Raw genomic sequence first — 27457 nt, 5'->3', positions numbered from 1 at the left:
ATAATAGTGCTTAATGCTAATATGAATGTACAACAAAGAAGAAGTAGGTTGAATAAAGGTTGCATTACGCAATGCACGAAGCTTGTGCTGGATGAACTAAACCAATCGTTTTTTCTTTTCTGAAAGTCTTCTGACAGTCATTGATCAAGATATAATGGACAAAAAACATTCAAAAGGTGAATATTGTCTTCATGGGTCTGGTATGTTTCTTCCTCACCCTCCAAGTGAGCCAAGAAAGGGTCACGGGGTTACACTGCCCCCTTTAAGGGGCATCTACTCTGAGCTCATAATAACATCAGGCAAAAGTCCACAACAGGTAAAGCATCTTTCATTGTTCCTTCACCTGTCACTACAACACACTTTTTGTTTTGTCACTTGTCTGTTTTTTTACTTATATTGCTGGTGGTAGTCTTATACACAGGGTCCAGTGACCCAGCAGAGTTTACTGTGCCGGGCGGCCTACGAGTCTAACGCCCTCAAGGGTAAGACACCAGATGAAATACTTAACCAGCATTTAGGGTTGAAACATAAATGTAATTGTTCTAGTCTCTACTTCTACTTGTAAATAGCATATGCTTTTCAGTTGGATGTGGATAAAAGCATCTGCTAAATAAGTCAATGTAATTGTACTGGTCATTTTTTACTGTAGCAGCAGTGTTCAAAAAAACTCCTGACCTGCACAGTGTTGTAGAAGATTGGTATGGGCCATCGACACAACACCCGCATGAGAAAGATTTTCACTCTGGAAGTTACACTCCAAAAGTTCAGCTGCCTTATATTTGCGCCCCTGACCAAGTTCCCCGCAAAATCGAGATTGAGAGGTGAGCAGTTCAGACGGATGGTTTAAACGATTAGTGTTGAGTGATTTCCAAACATTTTAAGAAGATTGATTTGAGTCTCGGTTTGTAGCAGTATTATATTCTTCTAATGTACAGTCACAGTGTATTCTAAATGCATGCATATTGGTGGCTCTTTTAACTCTCAGACGTAGGAGAGAGTATCAGAAGTTTGATATCGCCAAGCTTCTAGCCGAACACAGCATTGACTCCAACCAGCTGATGCCCAGAAACCAGCAGAATGCGGAGACTGAGACAGAAAGCGCTTGTCCACCTGTTTCGAACCGGCTGCCTCTAGAGGTTAAGCACGCTGCTTGTGTATAGATTTTATGAATACTCATAGATAAAGTGTGTGATGTGTGTGCCATCAGTGTTATCTAACTGACTTTTATTCAAGTTTCACAATTTTTCCCACATTCGCATTTTAAAATAGATATCATGTATGTACACACTTCACCTTTAAGAGCTGAATGAATCTCCTTGTTTACTGTCTTTAATGTCTTGTTTTTAGTCCAATAACTTTTTCTATATTCAAGATATTTGACAATGAGGAGTTTGACTGTCGGACCCCAGAGGAGTGGCTGGCTTTAGGTTATGAGGAGGTTTCCCGTGACTGCAAGCCTGTACCGGCTAAAGCCCTGCTACCGACGAAAACCACCATCCCATCCGGTAGAGTGCTGTCAGATGTATTCCTGTCATTTTTCTTGTAGTTTCATCTGAAAATTCATATAGGAGCTGTCTGACAGGAGCCATATGGACACATATGGAAGAAATTAAATGTCTTTATTTGTGGGTTTGACATGTAGTGGATCCAAAGAGCCCGAGTTTGGTGTTTTCCTGGCAGCTGGTGGGAGTTTTAGAATACAGTCAGGAAAATAACCAGTATTTGGTGCAAAAGGCAGACAAAAATGGAGGGGTTCGAGATTCTGAGGGCAAACCCATTGTCAATGGAGCAAAGAGAACAAAAGGCATGTACGAGGTTTAAATGAGTATATCTGATAAAAGTTTATTTTATGAACGAACACTAGCCTATAGGTGACTTCATGCCACAAAACCTTTTCATGTGTCACCTGCTTTCTTTCTCAGGTGGTTTCTTACTGCAGGATGAGCAATACTGGGTTCCTAGAATCAGACTGCTTTTCTGCGCGGAAGACCCACGTGTTTTTGCCCAGAGAGTTCTGTTTGCCCAGAAATCAAGACAGGAAACAGAGGCCTCACTTCTGTACCACCTGTCCATTGACTGTATGCCAGTCTGGAGTGGCAGCTCCACCCTCGACCCCAGAAGAATGGAACGCATCAAAGCATATGCCTGCTCCACACCAGGCCTTCAACTTGAACTGTGAGAAAAAAGAAAATATTTAATAATTAACATTATATATATATCAGTATGCAGTTTGTTAAACGTAATTGATCTCGCACACTGTACTTTGTATTGTCACAACTCGGGGTTGGTGTGGTTTCTTAGTAGACAGCACTGGGGCTAATGTTTTTACCTTTGGTGTATCTGTAATTTGTGATGTCTTCAGTCTGCAGGAGTGCGAGGAGCAGCTGGAGAGGGAGATTCGTTTAGAGTTTAGTCGCACTATGAACCAGATGTGCTTTGACAAGGTGGTACAGGAGAACCCAGAAGAGTTCTCCTATATCAAAGTCCCACAGAAAGAACCCGAGAGGGTGCCTAAGAGAGGTCAGTTACTGATGGGCACAGAGAGAGAGACTTTATTAAAGTAAGAGGAGAAAGAAAATTCCTAAAGCGACAGTTCACTCAAGAAGTAATTTACTCAACCTCATGTTGATTCATACCTTTATGACATTTTGTGTGGAACACACAAGTAGATTTTAAGCAGAATGTAAAATGAAAGTGAAAGCCACTCTTATTAAATGGAAAAAGTTGCAATGAAAGTGTTGACTGAGGCCTTTCAGTTCTGTCTTTGTGTTCCGTTGGAGCAAAAACGTCTACTGAGTCTCTACAATTTTCTAGATATTACCCTGACCAAGTGTCCAGCATTGCATTCAACTAACATATTTTCATTTTGCTGCTTCTTTTTTTTTTAGGTTTAGTGCCAGTCCCTGTCTTTCCATTTGAGAATAACCGGAAAGCCTTTGTCTTTAATTCTCTGCTCACCAAGCCCGAGGTGATTGCTCTGCTGTCAAAAGTGAGAGAAGAGTGTGACCGGGTTGTTGAAATAGGCCTGTTCCAAATCACCTTCATAAAGCCTCTTCCCCTGGAGGAGTTTGAGTCGGCACAGTCCCATAAATGCACAGAGGTAGCAAACGTCATCTGAACACAGACAAGCAAACAAGCTTCTGTGATGTCATATATTTTTTTTCATACAGGTCCAGCTGTTCCTGCAGGACTCGTGGTTGACAGCCCTACGTAGCGGGATTTTGTCTAACCTGAGCAATGTGGGTCGTGGCTGGTACAATCTCACCTCATCACGCTGGGATGTTTACCGCATGTCCAAACTGTGCCGCTTGATGGCACTGGTCCGCTGCATCCAGCAAGATTCGCTCAGGTTTCTGGTGCAGGATTCTCTTGCCAGCCTGGCCAAATTAGTGCTGGATGCGTGCCATAGTGTCATACACTGCCCCAAAGATCTCAGCTGGGGATTTGACCTTAAAAACAGCCCATACATGTATGTGAATTCTTATTATCCAATGAAGTAATCTAGTAAGTGGCGTTGTTTTTGTCTTATATGTAACACTGACTTAATTTTGATTTACTCTATGCAGGCCAAAGAATAAACCCCTGTTCACTGTTGAACTGGTGCTGGATCAAACTGGGGTCCGTTATAGTACTCCTCTAGAGAGTTTCGAGACCTCCATTGTTAACCTGTTTGATAAAGGGATCCTGTCTACACACAATTTGCCTCAGCTAGATAAGGTTGCCGTTCTGACCCATTGACCCTGTATTTGCACTAAATAAATAAATGGTTGTACATAGTATGACTTTCGTTCTTTTCTTTCCCCAGTTTGTATTGAAGAACTTGTTCATTGCTGGTGATCTTGTGCTAGAGTCGGTGGGCTTGTGGGAACCTGAGGTTAAGAATTTGAAAGAGACCATCAGTTTAGCCCTAAGACAGGCTGTCATACCGCTCAAAGCCTACGCCGATGAATATAAATGTTACCTTGAGCTTCACAACTTGGACATCAATACATTTTTAGAGTAAATATCCATACACTTTAAAACATTTGATTAGAAATGTTACTATCCACTATCGTAGGAAAAGACCTATTTTGTCCTCATACCTTTATCTTTGTTCTTTACTTTCTTTTTAAAGAAAATATTATTGACAATATGCGTTGTAAAACTCATTAGACTCCTACAAATCTAGCTGCATGTGTATTTTTCTAAGGTTGCACAGTCAGGAAAAACAGACTCCTCAGGAGGTGAAACAAGAAGTTCTGGAGCACCTGAAGCAGATGGAGAATTTGGATAAGTCTATTCCCTCCATTATTGTCCTCGGACCCTTCCTGGTCAGCGTTGAGGAAGTTCGGCAAAGTCTGGTGAATAAACGGAGAGCCCTCGCGAATGCTGTGCTCAACAGACTTGCCCTGAGGTTACGTCAACAAATGCAGGACGTGAGTCAGCCTTCTGTTAGTACCTGAAACAATCTAATTAAGTCTGAATAAAGTGCTGTTATTTAATGTTATTTGTGTGTTTCAGGCATGTAAGGAGTGTAAAGCCATCAGCACAAAGTTGTTTGAGAAGCCCAGCAACATTGAGGAGCTCACTGAACAGAGGGAATGGATGAAACTGGTTCCCGAACAGCTCAAAGCTCATGAAGTATATTTACAGCTGTTTTTCATTACAACAATGACATGAACCACATCAGTCATGACCCATCATCCCTTTAGTTTTAAAAGCATTCTCACTGTGGTGTGTTGTCACTTTGGTGTACTTTAATAGTGTTTCTGTCTTCCTCCTCTCTTGTAGGAGCTTTTATCCAAAGCGATGTCCGATTATGAGCTCATAGATGAGTTCTTCTACAGTCTCTCCAATGAAGACGTCACTGAGAAGTAAGTTAGATGCCTTCTTTAGGCATCAAGGGGAGGTTTTACATTACTTTAAAGTCACTTTGATCTAACAGATTTGTATAACTAAAGTATCTAACAATTTTTTGTAATATATACTGTAACTGACATGTGAGTGTTTAGCAGCTGGATACTAAATGATGTTAAATGTTTAGATGGACAGCAAGGGCTTGGCCCTGTAAGATCCTGAGCCAGATGGAGACAGTGAGAACCCAGAACGTTGAGGATGAAGAACGCTTCCTTAAGATACAACTGGTTGACCAAAACAACTTTATGGAACGCTTGAGCTTCCTGCAGGTCAGGCTCAATGATCATCAAGTATAAAAGCTAAATTTCTGTTTTGGTTCTCTTAGAGGTGCTGTGTGTGAGATCTATTGACAGAAACGCAACATAATATACATTACTATGTCTACAGAGGTGTATAAAGATCTTACATAATGAATTGTGTTTTTATTACCTTAGAATGAGCTATTTCTATCTATATACACCGCAGGTCCCGTTGCATGGAATTCGCAATGTTGTTTCTACAGTAGCCCTAAACAGACAAACTGCTCTACAGAGCGTGTTTCGTCAATACGTTAACTGCAAGAAAGCGTGAAGACATCTCAGTTCTGTGTCAGCCACCGTAGTGCTTCGAAAGGGAGGGGTGGAGTAATCCCTGTGTTTATTTTCAGATGGTGGTGGTTGGGTTAGCCGGTTACACAAACGCTGGACGAGCGCATGAGGTGGCCAATGAAGTGCGGCGAGTGGGCAAGCAGCTGAAGGAGTGTCAGGAAATGGCACAGCTTTACAACAATCGAGAACGACTCTTCGGCAAACCAGTTTCTAATGTAAGAAAACTCACTATGTGTAAATTTCTCACTGCAAACTACAGACAGATGGTTTATTGTTAAGCTCTTATTTACATATATATTTCATATTTTGGGTGGTGGTCCAGTATACTGAGTTACAGAAGCTGAACCGAGAATTTCAGCCATTTCATGACCTGTGGAAGATGACCTCCGATTGGCTGCGCTGGCACGAAAGTTGGCTCAATGACCCGCTGTCAGCCATCAATCCTGAGCAGCTGGAGCGTAATGTCAATGACGCTTACAAGACTATGCACCAGTGTGTCAAACAGTTTAAAGACATTCCTGGTGAGTCCGAAGACAGGTTGAGGTATTTAAGATGAAAGAACACAGACACCGTGTTGTTTCTGATGTCAAGAACAATTTAGCTAACTTTAATGACACACCCTCTTTCCAAAACCTTTCAGATTTCAATGTGATTCTGGCAAAAGTTAATTATTCCCATCTATGTCACGTTATTCTCCTCTCTGTCCTGTTTTTAGCCTGTCAGGTAGTGGCAACTGAAATAAGAGCCAAGATCGAAGAGTTTCGTCCCTTCATTCCTCTGATCCGGGGCCTGGGGAACTCCGGCATGCGAAGTCGCCACTGGGAGCTTCTTTCTGAGCGTATCAATGTGAATGTGAAGCTTAAAGCAAACCTCAACTTTTCCCAATGTTTGGAGCTGGGCCTGCAAGACCACGTGGAGGAAATCACCCGTGTGGCTCAGGAGGCTGGAAAAGAGTTTGCTATAGAGCAAGTGAGCAACAGCAGTGGCGGAAATGAACTTTTTTTTATAAAATATTGATTTCATAACAAATTGATTTCATTTAGTTAACCTTCATGTTTTTCTGTGTCATCCTGTTGTCAACCCTGCAGGCACACTTTGTCATATAACAGTTTGTTTGCTCTTGTGCTGTCGTTTCGTAGGCTCTGAACAAGATGGAGGAAGAGTGGTCAACAGTGATGTTTGAGGTGATGCCATATAAGGAGACGGGCACGTACATCTTAAAGAGCCCCGATGAAGCATCTCAGCTCCTAGATGACCACATTGTCATGACCCAGAGTATGACCTTCTCCCCATATAAAAAACCCTTTGAGGAGAGAATCAGCAAATGGGAGAGTAAATTAAGAATGACACAAGTAAGCCAATCTCATACTGCAGTTTGGGTTGTTAATTTAGCTGTAGTTCATTTAGGTCATTTACAGACTGGTTGTTGATGCTGAACTAGAATGAGTACCCATCAATAATGAATAAACTCTGAATTTAACCTCAAACCTATAGAAGTTTTTTGCTATGCATTGTGTTGCCCTCTGTTGGCAGGATGTTCTAGAAGAGTGGCTGATCTGTCAGCGCTCGTGGCTGTACATGGAACCCATCTTCAGCTCTGATGACATCAACCGCCAGCTGCCTGTGGAGGGAAAGAGGTACCAGAATGTAGAGCGCACCTGGAGGAATATCATGAAGGCTGCCCATGACAACAGACAGGTGAGCGGGAACTGCCTCAAAGCTCATACTGATACTGTACAGTCATGTAACTGAGTTGAAACACATGTGATTGTTTTTGTGAGTCCAGGTGATCTCCCTGTGTTCTGATGCACGTCTGCTGACCAGCATTAAGGACTGTAACACTTCACTGGAGCTGGTTCAGAAAGGATTAAGTGAATACCTGGAAACCAAACGTGGCGCCTTCCCCAGGTGAAAGCAGTCATGTTTTATGGCTTTAATTTTGATCTGCACTTAAAGCTGCAGTTTGTGAAGATTAACAGCAATAATAAACAAGCATCATTAAAAACTTTGGTTCTCATAAAGGAGTTTCCTGTTTTTAAAATAAGGTCTGTATTATGGTCCTATGTATCATGTGATATGTAAGGCCCCATTACAGTAAAGGCCACTTTAAGAAAACCAGCCAGATCCGTTCTCTGCCTTTATCTTGTTCAGGTATCTGGATAGAATTAAAAATGTAACTTATTTTATATTTGATCATGACGTCATCATTTAGGTTCGTTGTCATAACATTTCTTGACACTTTCAAGTCCAAAATTGTTTTATGGCATCACTTGATAACTTTTTTGTATGTAGGTTTTATTTTTTATCAGATGATGAGTTACTAGAGATCTTGTCTCAAACTAAAGACCCAACAGCAGTGCAGCCACATCTCCGCAAATGCTTTGAAAACATCGCCAGGGTGAGTCCTTCGATATAATCTTATTTAATACCGTCATCAGACCTCATGCCTATAGTCAACATCAACAAAGTTTATTTATTTCATATTACAAATCCAATTAATTAGACAGAGTCTAAATGTTCATTTAATAATGTACTGTAATAATTTAGTCGATTTCAACTAGAAGCCTCTTAGAAATTAGTCTGGCATGTACAGCTCCAGTTCCAATCAGATCTGCTGATCACACACATGTACTCCGCGGAGGGAGAGGAAGTCCAGTTGGTCACCCCTGTGTCTCCATGTGGGAATGTGGAGAACTGGTTACGTGAAGTGGAGAACTCCATGAAGGCCAGCGTGAGAGATAACATCCACCGCTCGCTGCAAGCATACGTTGAGGTATGAGCTCATGCACAAATCAACCATGTTTGCACATATTTTAAAACCAAACTACATTTTGCTTGGTTGGTGCAAATGGCCTGATACAGTACGTGAAATAAAGTTTTGCCTGATATGAACCAGTTTGAACTCTCTGTAGAATCCTCGTGGAGAGTGGGTGTTGTCCTGGCCTGGTCAGGTGGTGATCGCCGGCTGTCAGACGTTCTGGACCCAAGAGGTGTCAGAGTCTCTGGAGAAAGGAGACCTAGCCGATCGACTCTACCCTGAGTTAGAGACACAGGTATATCTATTCATAGCTTGAAATAAAAATGTATTTAAGTGGTAGTGCTGTGTATTGGATTGCTGTAGATCCTAAAAACCAAGTCAATGTGCATTTGTGCACACACAAACAGTTGAAAGATTTGGTGCAGCTGGTGAGGGGTCGCCTGTCAAAGATGCAGCGCGCTGTACTCTCCGCCCTCATCGTGATTGAGGTTCATGCTAAAGATGTGGCTGCCAGGCTTGTGGAGGAGGGAGTTTGCAGTGTCAATGACTTTGAGTGGATCAGTCAGCTGAGGTTTGAACACTGATAGTAACACTGATTATATATATGAACTGTACTTTTATATATATGATACTGACTTCACACTCTCTGTGTTCATCTGAATAATATTGGATAAAATTATATATACTGAATATTAAAGTCACCATGCAATCAAACAGGAAAATTCTAAGTGTTTTACACAGTGTTGCAGTGATTATAATAAATGATTTATCCGTGCACACTGTTATTTTTTTAAATTCATTTGCACTTGTAATCTTTAATCAAAAACGTTAAGCTCCTCTCCCCCTCTCAACTCTTCACCACATGACGTCAGCAACAAAAAAGAGGTAGGACTGTACTGACTGTCCCATGGCCAGGCATTTTTAGCCCTCCCCTGCAGGCCCAACTTACAACAAACCAATCAAAAAGGGAAGGGCAAAATAAAGCCCCGCCCTGCATTTTTTTTCTAATTTCAGAAACCGTTTCACTCGGATACACGTCACGATACGGAAAAGAAGTCAATCGCAACTTCTGTTTTTTAGTGAATTTAAATAATCTGTCATTTACAGATGTTTGTGTTTGTAGGTATTACTGGCACGATGATTTGTTCATCAGAGCGGTAAATGCTGAGTTCTTGTATGGTTATGAGTACTTGGGCAACTCAGGGCGACTTGTTATCACTCCACTAACCGACAGGTGACATTCAGACAACCGCACACTGTTTATACTTAACCAGAAAATGCTTTATACAATGTAATTTCATATGTTAAAAGAGACCGTCTTGGCTAAAATGTACCTGTCTACTACACAGGTGTTATCTTACCCTGACTGGGGCGCTTCACTTAAAGTTTGGTGGTGCCCCCGCGGGCCCTGCAGGCACAGGGAAGACGGAGACCACTAAAGATCTGGGCAAAGCTCTGGCCATCCAGACTGTGGTCTTTAACTGCTCTGATCAGCTGGACTTCATCGCCATGGGAAAGTTCCTCAAAGGCCTGGCTAGTTCAGGGGCTTGGGCCTGCTTTGATGAATTCAACCGAATCGACGTGGAGGTTTTGTCAGTCGTGGCTCAACAGATCACAACCATCCAAAAAGCCCAACAGCAGAGAGTGAGCTAAAACGCACACTGAGCATAGAGGATACTGTTGGACGTCCTTTGAAACACAGCACGTGTGTGTTACAGTATGATGTTTGTTCTGTACAGGTGAAGACGTTTGTGTTTGAAGGAACGGAAATTCCTCTCGTTCCGTCCTGCGCTGTCTTCATTACAATGAACCCTGGTTACGCCGGCCGTACTGAACTGCCGGATAATTTAAAGGTGCTCACAAATAGCATTCTAAATCATTAAATGAGATGCACTTATTTTAATAAATACTGTAAAATACATTTCAATAAGTCCGATTCATACTATGTATTGTTTAATTCTCAGGCTCTCTTCCGTCCTGTGGCTATGATGATCCCCGACTACGCCATGATAGCAGAGATCTCTCTTTACTCCTTTGGCTTCAGCGATGCCAAAGTTCTGTCTAAAAAAATCACCAGCACCTTCAAGCTGTCTTCAGAGCAGCTCAGCTCACAGGTTTGAGTGTTTATCAGCTTTGCACAAACCGTTTCAATTCTGATTTTACTATAAATGTTAATCCATGTTTTGTGTTAGGATCACTATGACTTTGGGATGAGAGCTGTGAAAACTGTGATCTCTGCAGCTGGAAACCTGAAGAGAGAGAACCCTGATATGAATGAGGTTAGATGATACACAGCATCTGTACCATTTACTCTGTTTTATCCTTATGTACGCATCACACTGTGGTTTACATACAGGAGCTGATATGCTTGCGTGCCATCAGGGATGTCAATGTACCAAAGTTCCTCCAGGATGACCTCAAGCTCTTCAATGGCATAGTGTCAGATCTCTTTCCCAAGATCCGCGAGGAGCCTATAGACTACGGCATCCTGGAAGAGTCAATCAGAAATGTCTGTGCAAACAAGTGCCTTAAGGATGTAGATGGTGAGTGTGTGGTGGTAATGTAATCAAGAAAAAAGAAAAAAAAACTATGGAACTATTGTTTGCTTTTAAAGGCGGGGTGGGTGATCTTGTCTAGAAACAATTTTTCTCATGTTGGCTGGAAATCTCTTTACATCCTGATAGCAATCAAGAAGTCTAATGGTCAAATAATATTTTTATAATTATATATCGTCTGTGAAAGGCGTAGGACCAAAAAACATTCGGCCAATCAAAATGTTCTGGCTGAACGTTGTGACTGGTCATCTGTACATTTTCAGCCAACGTATTTTGCATACCTCTGCGCACCGTTCACGCAGACATCATACATCATCAACGCTGCAGTGCGCTCACGTCCGCTGTGTCAATGTAGGGAAAATGGCGGACAATCAGCAACAACCAAACTTTCCTGCGGAACCAGCAACAAGTAAATCTACAAAATGAAAGTCAGTTTTTGACGAAGTTTAGTGACGAAAAAACGTCTGGATCATGAAAGAGGAAACACTCGAATTAACATCGGTTCAGCTTTTACACAATGGAGACCGCTCCGGCAGGCAAAGATTCTGAAAGACGATACCATGGTTGCTCTCTTTCCTTTGGACATGCTTCGAGAATAATTTAATGGATTTAGTTTGTAATTCGTTACTTGGATTTACGAAATACATTCATGTGTTTGGAGGAGGCGTGGTTTTGGATGGCAATCGCATAGAGGGTGGGATTATAATTTCAGTGCTAGCAGGCTAAAGTTAGCACCTTTCCAAATCAACCACCCCACCTTTAAGTCATTTTAAATGCATTTTTAGTGCATGATCAAAGTCACTATATTTTTTTCTGGCGTTAACACAGAATAAACAAAACATGTCTTTAAATGTTTTTTTTTCTGTCCTGCAGGCTACATAACCAAGTGTATTCAGTTGTACGAGACCACTGTAGTTAGACACGGTCTAATGCTGGTCGGACCATCAGGCTCTGGGAAAACTAAGGTCAGTTTAATACAAAAAGCACTGCACAAATGGAACAGAAATTATACTTGAATGAATCTTTCCACTTTAGATTTAGACAGTTGAATCTGTAATTGATCTTTTATTGTACATCCTAAGCAATTTCTTTCATAAGGTCTATGCTAAAAAATTGTTGCTCCTATATTCACTTAAATCTCCACACACACACTTTCACACTTTTGTAGTGTTATGAGGTGCTAGGAGCGGCCATTACAGCTCTGAAAGGTCAGCCCTCAGTTAGTGGAGGAGTCTATGAGGCTGTACACACATATGTGCTCAACCCAAAGTCCATCACTATGGGTCAACTCTACGGAGAGTTCGACCAGCTCACACATGAGTGGTGAGTGGATTCTGAATTTACAACAAACTGTAGGAATCATGAATTCTCCAAGATATGTTGCATCATTAGATCATATAGGAATACTGTACAGTATGTACACGATCATTTGCGGAGCAGTAATGTGAAAAGCATTATGCACATTGGATAAAAATGTGTATTGATGCTTTTGATTTAGAGAAAACACACACTCATATAAACACACACTGTCTGCCTGCAGGACAGATGGTATACTGCCCTGTCTGATTCGGGCCGGAGCCGCAGCCATGGACCAGGAGAACAAGTGGTACATGTTTGATGGGCCGGTTGACGCGGTGTGGATCGAGAACATGAACACAGTTTTGGATGACAACAAGAAACTGTGTTTGAGTTCAGGAGAGATCATCAAACTCACTGATGTAAGAGAAGTTCTGCCTTTGTCTCTTGTTTTTGATTTGCGTTTTTCTGACAAGTCTTCTGTCCTCAGGTGATGACGATGATGTTCGAGGTGCAGGACTTGGCGGTGGCGTCTCCTGCTACGGTTTCCCGCTGTGGTATGGTCTATCTGGAGCCCAGTATTCTAGGATTGAGCCCGTTCACAGAGTGTTGGCTTCGCACCATCCCTGACACATTTCAGCCCTACAGAGACCAAATCGAATCTCTCTTCAAGAGGTTTTTACAGGTGATAAATAAGTGCAAAATCTTCTGCTTTAATTAAAAATGTCACATTGGAGACGTTGAATATATTGCAAATGTCACTTCATATTGATTCAAGAGAACTTGGCCTACGGTATGTTTCTCAAATATCAGTTTATTTGAAGTGAAAATATAATGTTTTGTATGTGGTTTATTATTTATTCGTTTTTTGAGCTCTTGTTCTTCTAATTTCAGGACTCCATCAGATTTGTGCGTGAGTCAGTAAAGGAGGTCATCACCTCCATGGACAGCAACCTCACCTGCTCTCTACTCAAACTGCTGGACTGTTTCTTCCAGACCTTCATCCCACAAGAGGTCAGAGTTTAAGTGTTGCTTTTTGGTTTAGAATGGTTACGTTCAGTTAAATAGCTGTTTTTGGAAGATCTAACCTGTGTGTATATGGTCAGGGTAAGAAACCTCCATCCCAGGAGAAACTGTCTCGGCTTCAGGAGCTGATTGAGCCGTGGTTTATCTTCTCGCTCGTGTGGAGTGTTGGAGCCACAGGTGATGCGTCCAGCTGCCAACGCTTCAGTTCTTGGCTCAGGGGCAAAATGGCTGAAGAAAAGGTCAATAATAAAATGTACAACCCGTACAAAGCCTCTCTTCTTTCTTCCATTAGGAATGCTACAAGTGGTGCTTGGCATGCTACAGACATGACAGTTGAGATAAATGCCTCATTGTGTTCTCACGTTTTATTTTTGTAGTTTATTTATCCAGAAACAAATATAGCACATAAGGTTTAAAAGAAAGCATCATTGTTTTTCAGGTCCAACTGTGTTTCCCAGAGGAGGGACTGGTTTATGACTACCATTTAGATGATGCGGGAATCAGTCGTTTTGATGATGAGGAGGAGGAGGAAAAAGGAAGGAAGGTACTGTAAGAGAACCGTTTTTACGTGTAACATAATAAAGTAAATGCTTGAAGATATTAGTCAATTCTTTTAATAGTTAAAATGGATGACTGAACATGCATTTATTTGATTATTCATATGTTTCAGGTGCAATGGGTAAATTGGATGAAATATGCTCAGAAAGTGGTCATCAACCCAGAAACCAGCTACTCTGACATCATAGTTCCCACAGTCAACACTGTTCGCATGTCTTTCCTGATAGACATGCTACTGTCCAATAAGAAGCCTGTATGTAGTTTTACCTTTCATTATACAAATGTCATAAGTGGATGCTTTTGTCTGAAGTATTAAGTGAACACCATATACATTTATGTTCCTTTGTCAGGTGTTGTGCATTGGGCCCACTGGCACAGGAAAGACTTTAACCATGTCAGACAAGCTCCTCAAGAACATGCCTGCTGAATACATAACACACTTTCTGATGTTCTCTGCTCGCACCTCCGCCAACCAGACTCAAGACTATATCGACAGCAAACTCGATAGAAGGTTTTGTCTTTGACTCACTTCATCTATTCTTGAATTTATTAGACTTGATTGTAATGTTTGCTGATTTATATGTTGCTTTGGATGAAATCGTATGCAAAATGTAAAAATCTAAATGTACAAGATCACATGACTCTTGATGTGCTGTAGTTAACTGTCATTATGAATTTTGAAATCACATATCTCATTTACAGACGTAAAGGTGTGTTCGGGCCTCCTTTGGGGAAATATTTCATCTTCTTTATAGATGATCTGAACATGCCCATGCTGGAAACATACGGAGCCCAGCCTCCCATTGAACTGCTGCGCCAGTGGATGGATCACGGAGGCTGGTATGACAGGAAACAGATAGGTCAGTTTACCAACACTAGAACTAACCGGATAAAGATTTGCCAATGTCGCTTAAAATGATTAGTTTAATGTTTTGCAGGCACATTTAAAAACCTTGTTGACATAAACTTTGCTTGTGCCATGGGTCCCCCCGGTGGGGGCAGAAACCCCATTACCCAGCGCTTCACACGCCACTTCAACTTCCTGTCATTCACTGAGATGGAGGATGCCAGCAAGAGGAAGATATTCTCCACCATCTTGAGGAACTGGATGGGTGAGTGGCAGTCATCATGCGGGATACGGATACGAATGTGTTTCAATGTGGGTTTTTAGCTAGAAGACACCTGGGGGTGTGTAGATGATGGAGAGACCAAGATAAAGAGAGATAGACTTGAATTAATGATATATGATCATAATGATATATGAAGTGTGAACACACACAAGGTGAAGTATAAAAAAATTACACGCAGTAGCACTCATTTTCACTCTTATTTTGGGCTGTCATAGAGAAAAGTCCAGAAATTCAGCCATTGAATGAACCACTGGTGAATGCTACCATCCAGGTTTACTCTACCATCACCTCTGCTTTGCTACCCACACCTGCCAAATCCCATTACACATTCAACCTGAGGGACCTCTCTAAAGTTTTTCAGGGCATCCTGATGGCAGAGGCTGGAACAATAAAGGTACCACCGTCTGAAAGCCACAATTCCGTTTTCACTCCCTTCATTGTGGTTAGATACTGATTCTTGAAATCTTGACATCTTTGTCAGAAAAAAATTCAGCTCGTGCAGCTCTGGTATCATGAAAGCTGCAGGGTGTTCCAGGATCGACTGGTGTGTGATGAGGACAGGAGTTGGTTTGAGCAGCTCCTCCACACTCACATACATGAGTTCGGGTGCAGGTTTGAAGAGGTGGTGCCCTGCCAGCCAGTCCTGTATGGGGACTTCATGTTCCCTGGGGTCGTCAAGGTTTACCAGCTCATTGAGGATAAAGAAAAGGTAGAGGTGGATTATACTGCCTTATATTTGTTTGGTGTCCCAAATCTAAAGTATTTAATATTTTCTGTCATAGGCTTTTATCTTTGGAGGGCCAAACCTGCAATTATTAAAAATAAATAAATGTAATAATAGGAAAATTAATGAAGAAATAAATGACTTGATTACACAAATTTAAATAGATATGGAAAATACTTATGGGGAAACATAAACAAATATATATATATAAGTTTAAAAATAAATACTGAGAATAATCATTAATCGATATTATAACGAAAAATATATAATACCAAATATAATTTTTAATATAATACCACAACAATCAAATTTAATTCCATTTAAATGTTATTTAATCAAACCATTTAGTCCTTTTTTATTTTCCTATTATTACATAAAACATTTTAGGTTTTGTCCTTTAAAAAATCATCACTCTTAACAGGAGAATACTCATTGGTTCTGTAGTTTTATAACTGTTATGTTCCATAACCTCTATTGCAGTTGGCCCGTGTGATGGAGGAATACATGGATGATTATAACCAGACCTGCACCGCCAAGATGAAACTGGTGCTGTTCATGGATGCCATACAGCACGTGTGTCGCATCAGTCGAATCCTACGCCAACCGCTGGGTAACGCCTTGCTGTTAGGGGTGGGTGGCAGCGGACGCCAGTCTCTAACCAGACTTGCCACACACATGTAAGAGCTGAAGCCTTTATTATGCTGAACCCTCAAAATATTACAAGCATAACTAATGAGCGTCAGTTCAATAGGGTCTCATTTTATTAAAACCAGAAGTGTTTTAATTCAAACTGTCTTCTTGCCTTTAAAATTTTGACATCGAAATTACATATACAGTATTGTCAACGTGAACAGTGCCTGCAACCTTTTAGCTCTGCCACCCATGTAGAACAGAAACGGGTGATGTCATGATTGGAGCACATACTCGGGGAGCGTTCAACATCATTACAAGCTGCTATTTACTGTATATATTCAACATCTGTTAAATAATATGTTGTACATACAAAATAAATTCTCCAGTACTGTTTGTAAACAAAAAAATCATTTGATTCTCAAAGTTTTTGTAAGAATGTGTTTATAGCGAACACATATGCAAAACAGTAGTCACTATATTCACTAATATAAGCACGGATCTCTATGTATTTGGAAATACTTTTGATGAAAGACTCAATGTTTGTTTAATGTAGATTATCTGGGTATGTTTGCCTATTGATCAATGCAGCTTATCTAGACGTAACAATTTATGTTCAGCTTCTGTCATACTGCTGTATAAGGAAAGTAGGCATATTTGGACTTGTCTATGGCTTCTCTTACACTTTAGCTTGTGTGTGTCCACATCTTGTGCTTTCAGGGCTGAGTATGAGTGCTTCCAGATTGAGCTCTCCAAGAACTACGGCCTCCCGGAGTGGAGAGAAGATATCAAAAGCATTATGTTAAAGGCCGGTCTGCAGAATGTGCAAATCACCTTCCTGTTTGTAGATACACAGGTGAGCTCACAGTGGTACACTAGTTTTAACAAACTGTCTTCAAATAATTGATTGGTTCACTTGGTGTCCAATTGATGTCATCTACTGCAATGATAACGTTTTGAACAGTATGCGTATAAATGCTCTTCCACAGGCTATCACTGGCAAAGTCATTATTGTTTCACAAACATAAACTGTGTCCAGTTTTCAACACTATAGTATTTTGAGGTTCCTCCTGGTTTTCAGATTCAGAGTGAATCTTTCCTGGAGGATATAAATAACATCCTGAACTCAGGCGACGTGCCCGGTCTTTACACTACGGAGGAGCAGGAGCGGATCTTGGCTGCAATGAAACCTGTGGTTCAGGACATGGGCCAGCAGCCCACCAAAGCAAACCTCATGTCTGCCTACTTAAAGAGAGTTCGCAGGAACATCCACACTGTTCTCTGCATGAGGTATAGATTTATACGAATATCATTTATTTAACAATTACAATGCCACAAGTATAGGTTCACAGAAAAACTTGAACTTTGAAAATTGTGATTGTCCTTTTCTAGTTTTGCTCGGCTGTAATATTGCGTAATATTCAACGTGTTTGAAATTAGTTCCTCCCTGTCATGAGAGATATGCATAATTGTCTGTCTTTTGGCTTCTTTATGCATGAAGAGATCTCGTAATATTGCACCTAAACAGTTGACAACCATCTCTAAATCTCTGTTCTTTGTCTCCATCTGCAGTCCTGTAGGGGAAGTGTTCAGGGCTCGTCTCAGGCAGTTCCCATCTCTAGTCAACTGCTGCACTATCGACTGGTTCAGTGCTTGGCCACAGGAGGCACTACAGTCTGTCGCAACATCTTTCCTCAATGAGCTTCCAGAACTGGAGAGTAGCCCCACTGTCATCAAAAGCCTGGTTAGGATTGTGTGATGTGTCCGTAAGTTTAAGTACATATAGTTTTTGACATATATACAGGAGCATAAAGTGTTATTTTTGATCTGTACAGGCATCGATGTGTGTTGAGATCCATCAAATGGTGTCCAGGAAGTGTGAGCAGTACCTTGCTGAACTTTCACGCCACAACTACGTCACACCTAAAAGCTACCTTGAGCTTCTCAGCCTATTCTCATCTCTGATTGGCCGGAAGAAGCAGGAGTTACACAGCGCTCGACAGCGAATGAAAACCGGCCTGGACAAGGTGATGAGGGGAAACCAATCAGGGCTCTCGTTCACCCTGTAATGTATACCCTTGTATGTTAGCTGCTGGATGTAAAATGGTTTTATCTTCCTGTTTGTGTAGTTGTTGAGAACAGCAGAAGATGTGAGCAAGATGCAGGAGGAGTTGGAGATGATGAGACCACAGCTAGAAGAGGCAGCCAAGGACACTGTGGTCACCATGGAGAAAATTAAAGTGAATAAAACCAAAATCAAACGAACAAGAATATGAATACAGATATGGAAACATGCAACATTATTTTTGTTGTCTGGCGAATGTGTGTAGGAAGACACAGTAATAGCTGAGGAAACTCGAATAGCTGTGCAGGCCGAGGAGGCTAAAGCCTCTGAAAAGGCTCGTGTGGCTCAGGCCATCGCCAGTGATGCTCAGAAGGATCTGGATGAAGCACTTCCCGCCCTGGATGCTGCCCTCGCCAGCCTTCAATCACTCAAAAAGAATGATGTCGTTGAGGTGCCGCACAACCTTCCTGTTAAAACTTTGTTTATATGCATATATGCTATTCAAGCACTGCACGCCTGTGGCTTATGCATGTTTGGTGTGCAGGTGAGGGCTTTGCAGAGGCCTCCGCCAGGAGTGAAACTGGTCATGGATGCTGTCTGCATTCTGAAGGGTGTCAAACCTAAGAAAGTCGCAGGGGAGAAGCTTGGAGAGAAGGTTGATGACTACTGGGATGCGGGAAAAGCCCTGCTGCAGGATCCTGGGAAATTTCTGGAGAGTCTGTTCAAATATGACAAGGTAAAGAGATTTCAGTGTGTTGTCCTGTTGTCTGTTTATTGTGTCTGCAGGTTCACCAAAAAGAAAAATTTGAGTACTGTTTATATATATTTCCATTAAGGTAAATATTTGTGAGGCATTAAAACCAAAACATTACTGCTTATACGAATCATTATTGTGTTTGTTTTTTTGTGACAGGACAACATCCCGGACTCGGTGATCAAACAAGTGCAGCCCTACATTGACAATCCAGAGTTCCAGCCCGCGTCCATCGCCAAGGTGTCCAAAGCCTGTACCTCCATCTGTCAGTGGGTGCGAGCGATGCAAGTGTACCATTTTGTGGCCAGAGCTGTAGAGCCCAAACGGGTGAGAGCTCCATTCATTTTCACAACTGTCATGATTTAACTGGAATCTCATTTTGAATTGTCACCTTGTGCCATCTGTGCATTGATGTTTTGAGTATTTAAAAATGACTGAAAACTATAGTCATATGAAGCCAGCACTTCAGGGTTTTAATATGAAATCTAAATGTGTAAGTATGTGTGTGTTTGCGTATGATTAGCAAGCTTTGCAGGAGGCTCAGGAGGATCTGGAGGTAACCCAGAGCATTCTGGATGATGCTAAGCAGAAGCTAGCAGCCGTGGAGGAAGGAATCGCCACACTGCAGGCTAAATATCACGAATGCCTGGCTAAGAGAGATGATCTGGATGCCAAGTGCCAGCTGTGTGAGAATAGACTGATCCGTGCAGATAAGGTAATATGATGTAGTCACATATAAAAATATAGGACACTATTAAAACATGCACATTTTTGGTCACAAATTTGTCCATTTTAGGTGAAGCCATGCACACTGTTATTTACAGCTGCCAAATATGTGTTTCTACCAATAAGCTTTACCTAGTCTTCTTTCAACTATGATATACTGTAAAGTATGTTGTGTGTTGCAGCTGATTGGAGGTCTGGCAGATGAGAAGGTTCGCTGGAAAGAGACCGTGCAGCAGTTGGAATACATGGTGAATAATGTGGCAGGAGATGTGTTGCTGGCTGCGGGATACGTGGCCTATCTCGGACCCTTCACTGTGAGTGTTTGTGTCTGTGTGTGGGAGTGCGGCGAGGCATTGTTCAGGCAGATATAATGTGATGTTTTTAGAGTTAATTATGAGTCTGCTTGTTACACTGGTTTCACACTTAAAAGGGCCAAAGGGGCGAAACATATTTTTATTTTGAAATAAGCGACTGTAGGAACAGACGATCATTGTAATTTAGTAACAAATGACTGAAAATATGACATGTCCATGAAGTTCACCTGTAGAGCGAGGATGTTAAGTTTGTATTTTGTGCAGGGAGAGTACCGTTCGTTGATGGCTGAGGAGTGGATCAGAGGTTTTAAAGAGCTGGAGGTCCCTCACACACAACAGCCCAACCTGATCAGCACACTGGGTGACAAAGTCAAGATCCGCTCCTGGCAGGTACGAAACCAAGCAACTTCACAAAGCTGTGATATCAATAAAACCGGCTGTAAATCATTTTTGGTTCATTTGAAGCTGATGATTATGAGTGGCTTTTAGGGAATGTATTTATGTATGTAAATGTGTGCAGATTGCAGGTCTACCCAAGGATAGTCTGTCTGTGGAGAACGGAGTAATCACACAGTACTCTCAGCGCTGGCCTCTGTTTATCGATCCTCAGGGACAAGCCAACAAATGGATCAAGAACATGGCAAGAATTCTTTAGAAATGTTACATTGCTAGCCCGATCAAACTTTATCTGGATCGTTATGTGGATCGTTTTGACTTTTTACATGCTGTGTTTTCCTCGCATTTTCTGTTTATGCAGGAACGCGATAACAGATTGGACGTGATGAAGCTGAGTGACCGGGACTTCCTGCGCAGTTTAGAAAATGCTATTCGCTTTGGGAAGCCCTGCTTGCTGGAGAACGTAGGGGAGGAGCTTGACCCTGCGCTGGACCCTGTGCTCTTACGACAGGTACGAATAAAATCAATAAATCTGAGCTCAGGCGGCTCTAGACACCTTATGAAAATGGCTAGACAGATGATTAGACATACACAACATATTTACATCAACTTTTTGTTATTTACTATATTTCCTGTTTGTGTTCTATAGACATACATCCATGAAGGCAACACAGTTCTGAAGCTGGGAGACTCTGTCATTCACTATCATGATGACTTCAAGATGTACATCACCACCACGCTACCCAACCCACACTACTCACCTGAGATCTCTACCAAAGTCACTCTAATCAATTTCACCCTCTCACCCAGGTAGACCTGCTCTCACTTGCCTTTAGATGAGGATGTAAAAACAGAAGGGACATTATGTAAAGCGACAATATTTGTCAACTGGAGTTATGATGTGTGCTGAGCTTACATGTGTGTTCCTACAGCGGGCTTGAAGATCAGCTGCTGGGTCGTCTCGTAGCTGAAGAGAGACCTGATCTAGAGGGAGCGAAGAACCAGCTGATCGTGAGTAACGCACAAATGAAGCAGGAATTAAAGGAGATAGAAGATCAGATCCTGTTCCGTCTGAGCTCTTCTGAAGGGAACCCAGTTGATGACGAAGAACTGATCCGAGTGCTGGCAGCCTCCAAAGTCAAAGCTGAAGAGATTCAGGTCTAAGACAAATAATGGCTTTTAGAAAAGCTCAACGGATTAATTCCTGATAGATATTATTATAACAGGTAATTAATACAAGGGATTTTATTATATGCTAAACCCACTAGGCAAAAGTAACGGTAGCCGAAGCGACCGAGCGGGACATTGACGCCACTCGTCTGGAGTACGTTCCAGTAGCTGTCCGAGCCCAGATTCTCTTCTTCTGCGTGTCAGATCTGTCAATCGTGGACCCCATGTACCAGTACTCTCTGGAGTGGTTTTTGGGAATTTTCATGGCTGGTATTGCCAACTCAAAGCGAGCAGGTACGATTCTGTTATCTTTTCATTGAGTAATAAAAAACGGAATTCAAAAACTAATTTTCCAAAATGATAACACGCACATCAAATGTTTAGTAAAATGTGATTTGGTCTGTGAAAATGCATAAGCAAATCCTTGAGAGGCCTGTTCAAGCGTTTCATTTCAATCGCTGCTTTTCATCTCTCCACAGAGACGGTGAAGGAGCGTATCGTCAACATTAATGAATTCTTCACTTTCAGTCTGTACTGTAACGTCTGCCGCAGCCTGTTTGAGAAACACAAGCTCATGTTTGCCTTCCTCCTGTGTGTCCGAATCCTTATGAACGACGGCAAGATTGACATGGTTAGTAGATTCAATTATCATTCAGCGTATGCAGAATAAACTGCACATTGTATTCCTGCTGTATCATTTTAGTTATTACATAATCTTCTTATTACTAATAGACATAATGTGTGTGTGTGTAGGCTGAGTGGCGGTACATGTTATCAGGTGGCCGGACCCAGCAACAGGCACCTAAACCGGCACCAAACTGGCTGTCTATGAGAGCTTGGCTGGACATACTGGCAATGAGTGCCCTCCCCACGTTCAGCAAACTGGCAGAGAGTTTCCCCGAACACGAGCTTGGATTCAAGAGCATATTTGACAGCAGCCAGCCACACAGGTACAACAGTGTAGACCCTGTTAAAGGACCGACCGAGGTGTAGTTCATGTGTTTAAGTTCTCTGTGTGTGCAGGGAACCTCTTCCAGGCGAGTGGAACAACATTTTAGACTCATTCCAGAAGCTGTTGGTGCTGCGGTGTCTGAGGGCCGACAGGCTCACTCACGGCCTGCAGGATTTCGTGGCTTCACAACTGGGTCAGAGTTTCATTGAGCCTCAGGTACGAGAACGTAATCCACATGTCTTTTCACAGTCACATTGGTGATGTTTGTTATGAAGTAAACATCTGACTTACTCTTGCTTGACCAATAATCTGTTTCTCACTGCCAGACGTCTGACTTGTCTGTGGTGTTTAAAGAGTCATCTCTATCCACCCCTCTCATTTTTGTCCTGTCTCCTGGCACTGACCCTGCTGCTGACCTGTACAAGTTCGCAGAGGTCATGACATTTTCAAAGAAATTGAGCGCCATCTCCCTTGGCCAGGGCCAGGTCAGAAAATTACAACATAAAAAGAAACAAACATACACAGTATTATATTTTCCACATGAAGTGCATGTTTTAGTTTTCATTTTGATACATTTAATGAACATATTTGAAATTCTTTATTTTCAAAATTGCATGTGTCCTCCATCGATGCAGTTACTGTACATTCTCTCACGCATATTTACAAAAAAAGCAATACATAAAAGCACAGAACAGTGTATAATCGTTGGGAGAGAACTGTCACGCCAGCTCGGAGGCAAAGCTGAGCTTCTTGTTTAGAGAATCCCTCTGGAAATCAAAAACACAGTGCTTTTGTTTCAGAGGGGCTGTTTACTAGTTTAACCAATAGCCTGCAGTAGGGTTACATTGTACTTGGAACACAGAAAATCCAACGAGAGAGAAAAAATTTAGAAAGACCATTGTATCTGTTTAAATAATAAGTTGATTGAATAAATTGAAATAATTTAACATGCGCTGTCATGGTAGCAAATATATTCCATCTCAGTCAGATTAAGGTGTCCACTCATACCTTTGGGATGTGGCAATCTCTATACATTTTCTCAATAGTGGAGCACTAATAAAAGATTCCCCACCCCAGTGCTAATTATGTTCCTATTTAAAGTTCCTCCATGGCTGAAGTGTTCTGTGTCACCTACTAACGAACTATGACATAACTGACCTATACACACCTAATATCTTGGTGTATGGCCTGTTTAAGACATAAGTGTATGTTTCCATTGGTTTGCTTACTGTAATTTGTGTCAGTTAAATGTCTCCAGATAAAGAGGAATTAAGAAACTAGACGTTTGAGTATTGCGGTGTACATATGAGAATGAGGTTGTTTACAGAAAGCTGACAGTAGATGTTGTGTGTCAGGGTCCCGCTGCTGAAGCCAAGATGCGGAATGCAATGGAAAAAGGGAAGTGGGTCTTCTTCCAGAACTGCCACCTCGCCCCCAGCTGGATGCCATCTCTGGAGAGACTTATCGAGAACATCGACCCTGACAAAGTCTAAAACACCAGCTAGCTTTTATAAACCTTTATTTATATGAATGTATTATCAGTATTATTAGCTTAATGACTTTTTGATTCCGTGTATAAACATTTGTGCCGCAGGTCCATCGGGACTTCCGTCTTTGGCTGACTAGTTTGCCCAGCAATAAGTTCCCAGTGTCCATTCTGCAGAATGGCTCCAAGATGACCATAGAACCACCACGAGGCATTAAAGCCAATCTCCTGCGAACCTACGCCAGCCTCAATGATGATTTCATCACTTCCTGCTCTAAGGTTTTTGCACACATTCAACGTGATTTATGTTTGTTGCTTCATATTCAGTTACCACTCTACCTTTGTGACACTATAAGTTATATTTCACGCTCTCTCTCTGTCTTTCTCCGAGCAGGCAGCGGAGTTGAAAGCTCTACTTTTGTCTCTGTGCCTTTTCCATGGGAATGTCATTGAGCGCAGGAAGTTCGGCCCACTCGGATTCAACATTCCATATGAGTTTACAGATGGTGATCTGCACATCTGCATTAGCCAGCTGAAAATGTTCCTGGATGAATATCAGGACATCCCATACAAGGTAAAAACAGATGTTCTTCGGCCACACACAGATGCACACATCTCTCTGCTGCGTTGTTCTTTTCTTTTGCACACGTCTTTAGCTGATTTAACATAGAATTGCTCTGTTCCAAAAAATAACAAGCTGCCAACAGTACAAAGGCAGAATTCTAATAGTCCACATTGGGTACAACAGAAAACGTTTCTCTTTTATTTCTCAGGTTTTGAAGTACACTGCTGGTGAAATAAATTATGGAGGTCGTGTGACGGACAACTGGGATCGTCGTTGTATCTTAAACGTCCTGGAGGATTTCTACTCCCCAAGTGTCCTGAGCCCAGAACACGTTTACTCTCCTTCTGGAGAATATAGACAAATCAACACTGAAAACAATGTCAAGGTGCAGAATCTTGAATTCTGTCCGAAAGGATTTTTCTGTCACATACACCTTCTGTAATTTATGTGTTTATCTTGCAGGCATTTATAGCATTTTGATCCGTTATGTAATACATGCTACAGGGTTATCTGGGGTATTTCCGTGGCTTACCAATTAACGATTCGCCAGAGATCTTCGGCCTCCATGACAACGCCAACATCAGCTTCGCACAAAATGAGACGTTCGCTCTGCTGGAAACTTTAGTGAAACTGCAGCCCAGAGTCGCAGCCGGCGGAGGCAAATCTAGAGAGGAAGTAAGTGTCGGACAGATGATACAGTACATTTGATGTCTATTTGTTTACTGTGACAGTGCAACCGGTTCAATTCATTTAATCAATGACCACAAGAAGTCCTGCACAGTTTGAAATGGCAACATGACCTTGAGGTTTTTTTTTCAAATATGAAACTGTGAGGTGATTACCATACAGCAATGCAGTTATGGATTGTGCTTTCTATATTTTTGATAAAATGCTGTACTTTTTCACTTCTACACATTAAGATCATAGAGGAGATCGTAAAGGGTATTGGGGAGAAGATCCCTCGCCTCATTAATGTGCAGGAGGTCATGAAGAAATATCCAGTTATGTATGAAGAATCTATGAACACAGTCCTGGTCCAGGAGGTTATAAGGTGAATATCTCCCATACACACATTCTGCAATAACACATGAATAAAATCCCTTTAAATGTATGTTTGATAAAACAACTTTGTTAGCTTTGTCGCTAAGCACCTTTATCTCTCTGTGTTTCTATCTCACAGATATAACAAGTTGTTATCAGTGATTTCTCAGAGTCTCAGTGATCTAGTGAAGGCTTTGAAGGGTTTGGTGGTTATGTCATCTGAACTGGAACTCATGTCTAATAGTCTGTTCATCAACGCTGTTCCAGAATTATGGAAGGCCAAGGCAAGATTCTCAAAAATGTTAAACATGTTAGACATGCAGTGAATGTGACCGATTATCTTTTCTTTTGTACACCTGTTATCAGTGTTATGGCTGTGTCAATATAAACTTTGTTCTGTGGTTATTTAGATTTGAGACTTGAATTTCCAACATGTTAATGACGTACATTTCTTCTAGGCATATCCGTCCCTTAAGCCGCTAGCTTCCTGGGTGTCGGATCTGGTCCAGAGAATTAGCTTTTTGCAGAACTGGATCTCAGATGGCATTCCTCCTGTGTTCTGGATCAGCGGCTTCTTCTTCCCTCAAGCTTTCCTCACAGGAACCCTGCAGAACTTCGCCCGCCGCTCTGGGGTCTCTATTGACACCATTGCTTTTGACTTCAAGGTGCACGAGACTCTTCAGCCGCAAGGCTTTCTTGCAGTAAACTGAGCGTAATGAAATTAAGGGTCTCGATTATGTTTCCATATTAAGCTCTTAAAGTAATCTTGATACTCAATAGAGCGGTATGAGTGCCACAAAGAGCTGAGAAGGCCATTATCTTTCATATTTGAGCATGTGGGATTTTGCTTGTGTGACCTTGACCCGTCCTCTGTTTCAGGTGATGAAGGAATCAATAGCAGAACTTACTCAAAGGCCAGACATCGGCTGCTTCATCCACGGTCTGTTTTTAGAGGGTGCACGCTGGGATCCAGAAGAAGGCCTGTTGGCTGAGTCTCGACCCAAAGAGCTCTACACCGAGATGGCCGTTATCTGGATGGTGCCTGTCCCCAACCGTAAACCACCCCTGGCTGGAGTCTACATCTGCCCTATCTACAAAACACTCACCCGTGCCGGTGAGCTATTTGTGTGTGTGCAGGTCTACTCTATCAGTGCTATCTAGATGTGTTGCTTTGTGAAGCTGACCCAGTCCTTTGGAAATATTTCAGTACTGTACATCCTGTGAACTTGATTTATGTTAGAATTTGTTTTGTGTTTAACCACAGAGCTCTGAAAAGTTGTATCTCCCACAGGAACTCTTTCTACCACTGGGCACTCCACCAACTACGTTATTGCAGTTGAGCTGCCTACAAATCGTTCCCAGGGGCACTGGATCAAACAGGGCGTGGCTCTGATCTGTGCTTTGGACTACTAGACTCTCTCTCTCTCTCTCTCTCTCTCTCTCTCTCACACACACACACACACACACACACACACACACGCACACAACGTTGATTGACATCCCTGAAAAATGCACAAGCTGATATGGATTATAATTCAACATTTTTAGATAAGCACTTTCTGGTTTCCCAGAACATTCATTTCACATCTGACAGAGAATTTGGAAATTAACTGTGAAGCTGTGAATAGACTTTAAATAGTAGAGACTATAGATCTGTGATGTTGTTGCAGTGTCATACTACAAAACAAAAATTTATATTATTAAAGCAATTATTGTGATTCATTTAGTGTGAATGAAGTAGTTGTGTGTATGCAGGCTAAAAGTAAAGTGCGAACCATGATAAAAAAAAACTTGACATTGATGCGTATCTCGAGCTCGCGCAGCATCA

The 27457-nt window shown here is 41.7% G+C and overlaps 1 protein-coding gene across 1 annotated transcript; it reads left to right on the top strand.

Moving 5' to 3' along the window:
• Window positions 1-154: 154 nt before the first annotated feature.
• Window positions 155-27330, top strand: dnah1 (dynein, axonemal, heavy chain 1). Its single transcript, XM_057362087.1, has 76 exons — window positions 155-316; window positions 410-482; window positions 650-821; window positions 986-1136; window positions 1373-1505; window positions 1643-1815; window positions 1940-2175; window positions 2363-2520; window positions 2889-3100; window positions 3171-3469; window positions 3567-3717; window positions 3806-3999; window positions 4190-4415; window positions 4501-4620; window positions 4771-4853; window positions 5024-5165; window positions 5543-5698; window positions 5806-6004; window positions 6199-6452; window positions 6623-6835; window positions 7017-7181; window positions 7270-7391; window positions 7776-7881; window positions 8077-8256; window positions 8396-8536; window positions 8649-8812; window positions 9365-9475; window positions 9591-9885; window positions 9981-10094; window positions 10206-10355; window positions 10434-10520; window positions 10598-10784; window positions 11670-11761; window positions 11965-12119; window positions 12337-12514; window positions 12583-12777; window positions 12987-13106; window positions 13199-13357; window positions 13558-13662; window positions 13789-13929; window positions 14027-14187; window positions 14379-14536; window positions 14615-14788; window positions 15022-15200; window positions 15288-15515; window positions 16011-16207; window positions 16881-17016; window positions 17242-17450; window positions 17733-17904; window positions 17996-18187; window positions 18290-18400; window positions 18491-18676; window positions 18770-18961; window positions 19139-19306; window positions 19503-19694; window positions 19888-20019; window positions 20284-20409; window positions 20540-20659; window positions 20777-20926; window positions 21065-21225; window positions 21348-21573; window positions 21684-21879; window positions 22065-22216; window positions 22339-22535; window positions 22609-22753; window positions 22864-23022; window positions 23893-24024; window positions 24132-24302; window positions 24418-24597; window positions 24797-24973; window positions 25093-25263; window positions 25509-25639; window positions 25769-25913; window positions 26088-26294; window positions 26509-26743; window positions 26921-27330. Exons 1-76 carry the CDS (start codon window positions 155-157, stop codon window positions 27040-27042), a joined length of 12564 nt encoding a protein of 4187 aa, XP_057218070.1. The 3' UTR covers window positions 27043-27330.
• Window positions 27331-27457: the final 127 nt, after the last annotated feature.

Source organism: Triplophysa rosa, linkage group LG20 (genome assembly GCF_024868665.1).
Source record: "Triplophysa rosa linkage group LG20, Trosa_1v2, whole genome shotgun sequence".
NCBI lineage: Eukaryota > Metazoa > Chordata > Actinopteri > Cypriniformes > Nemacheilidae > Triplophysa > Triplophysa rosa.
The sequence above is the reverse complement of the archived record's forward strand: the minus strand, read 5'-3'. Positions and strand labels throughout refer to the sequence as shown.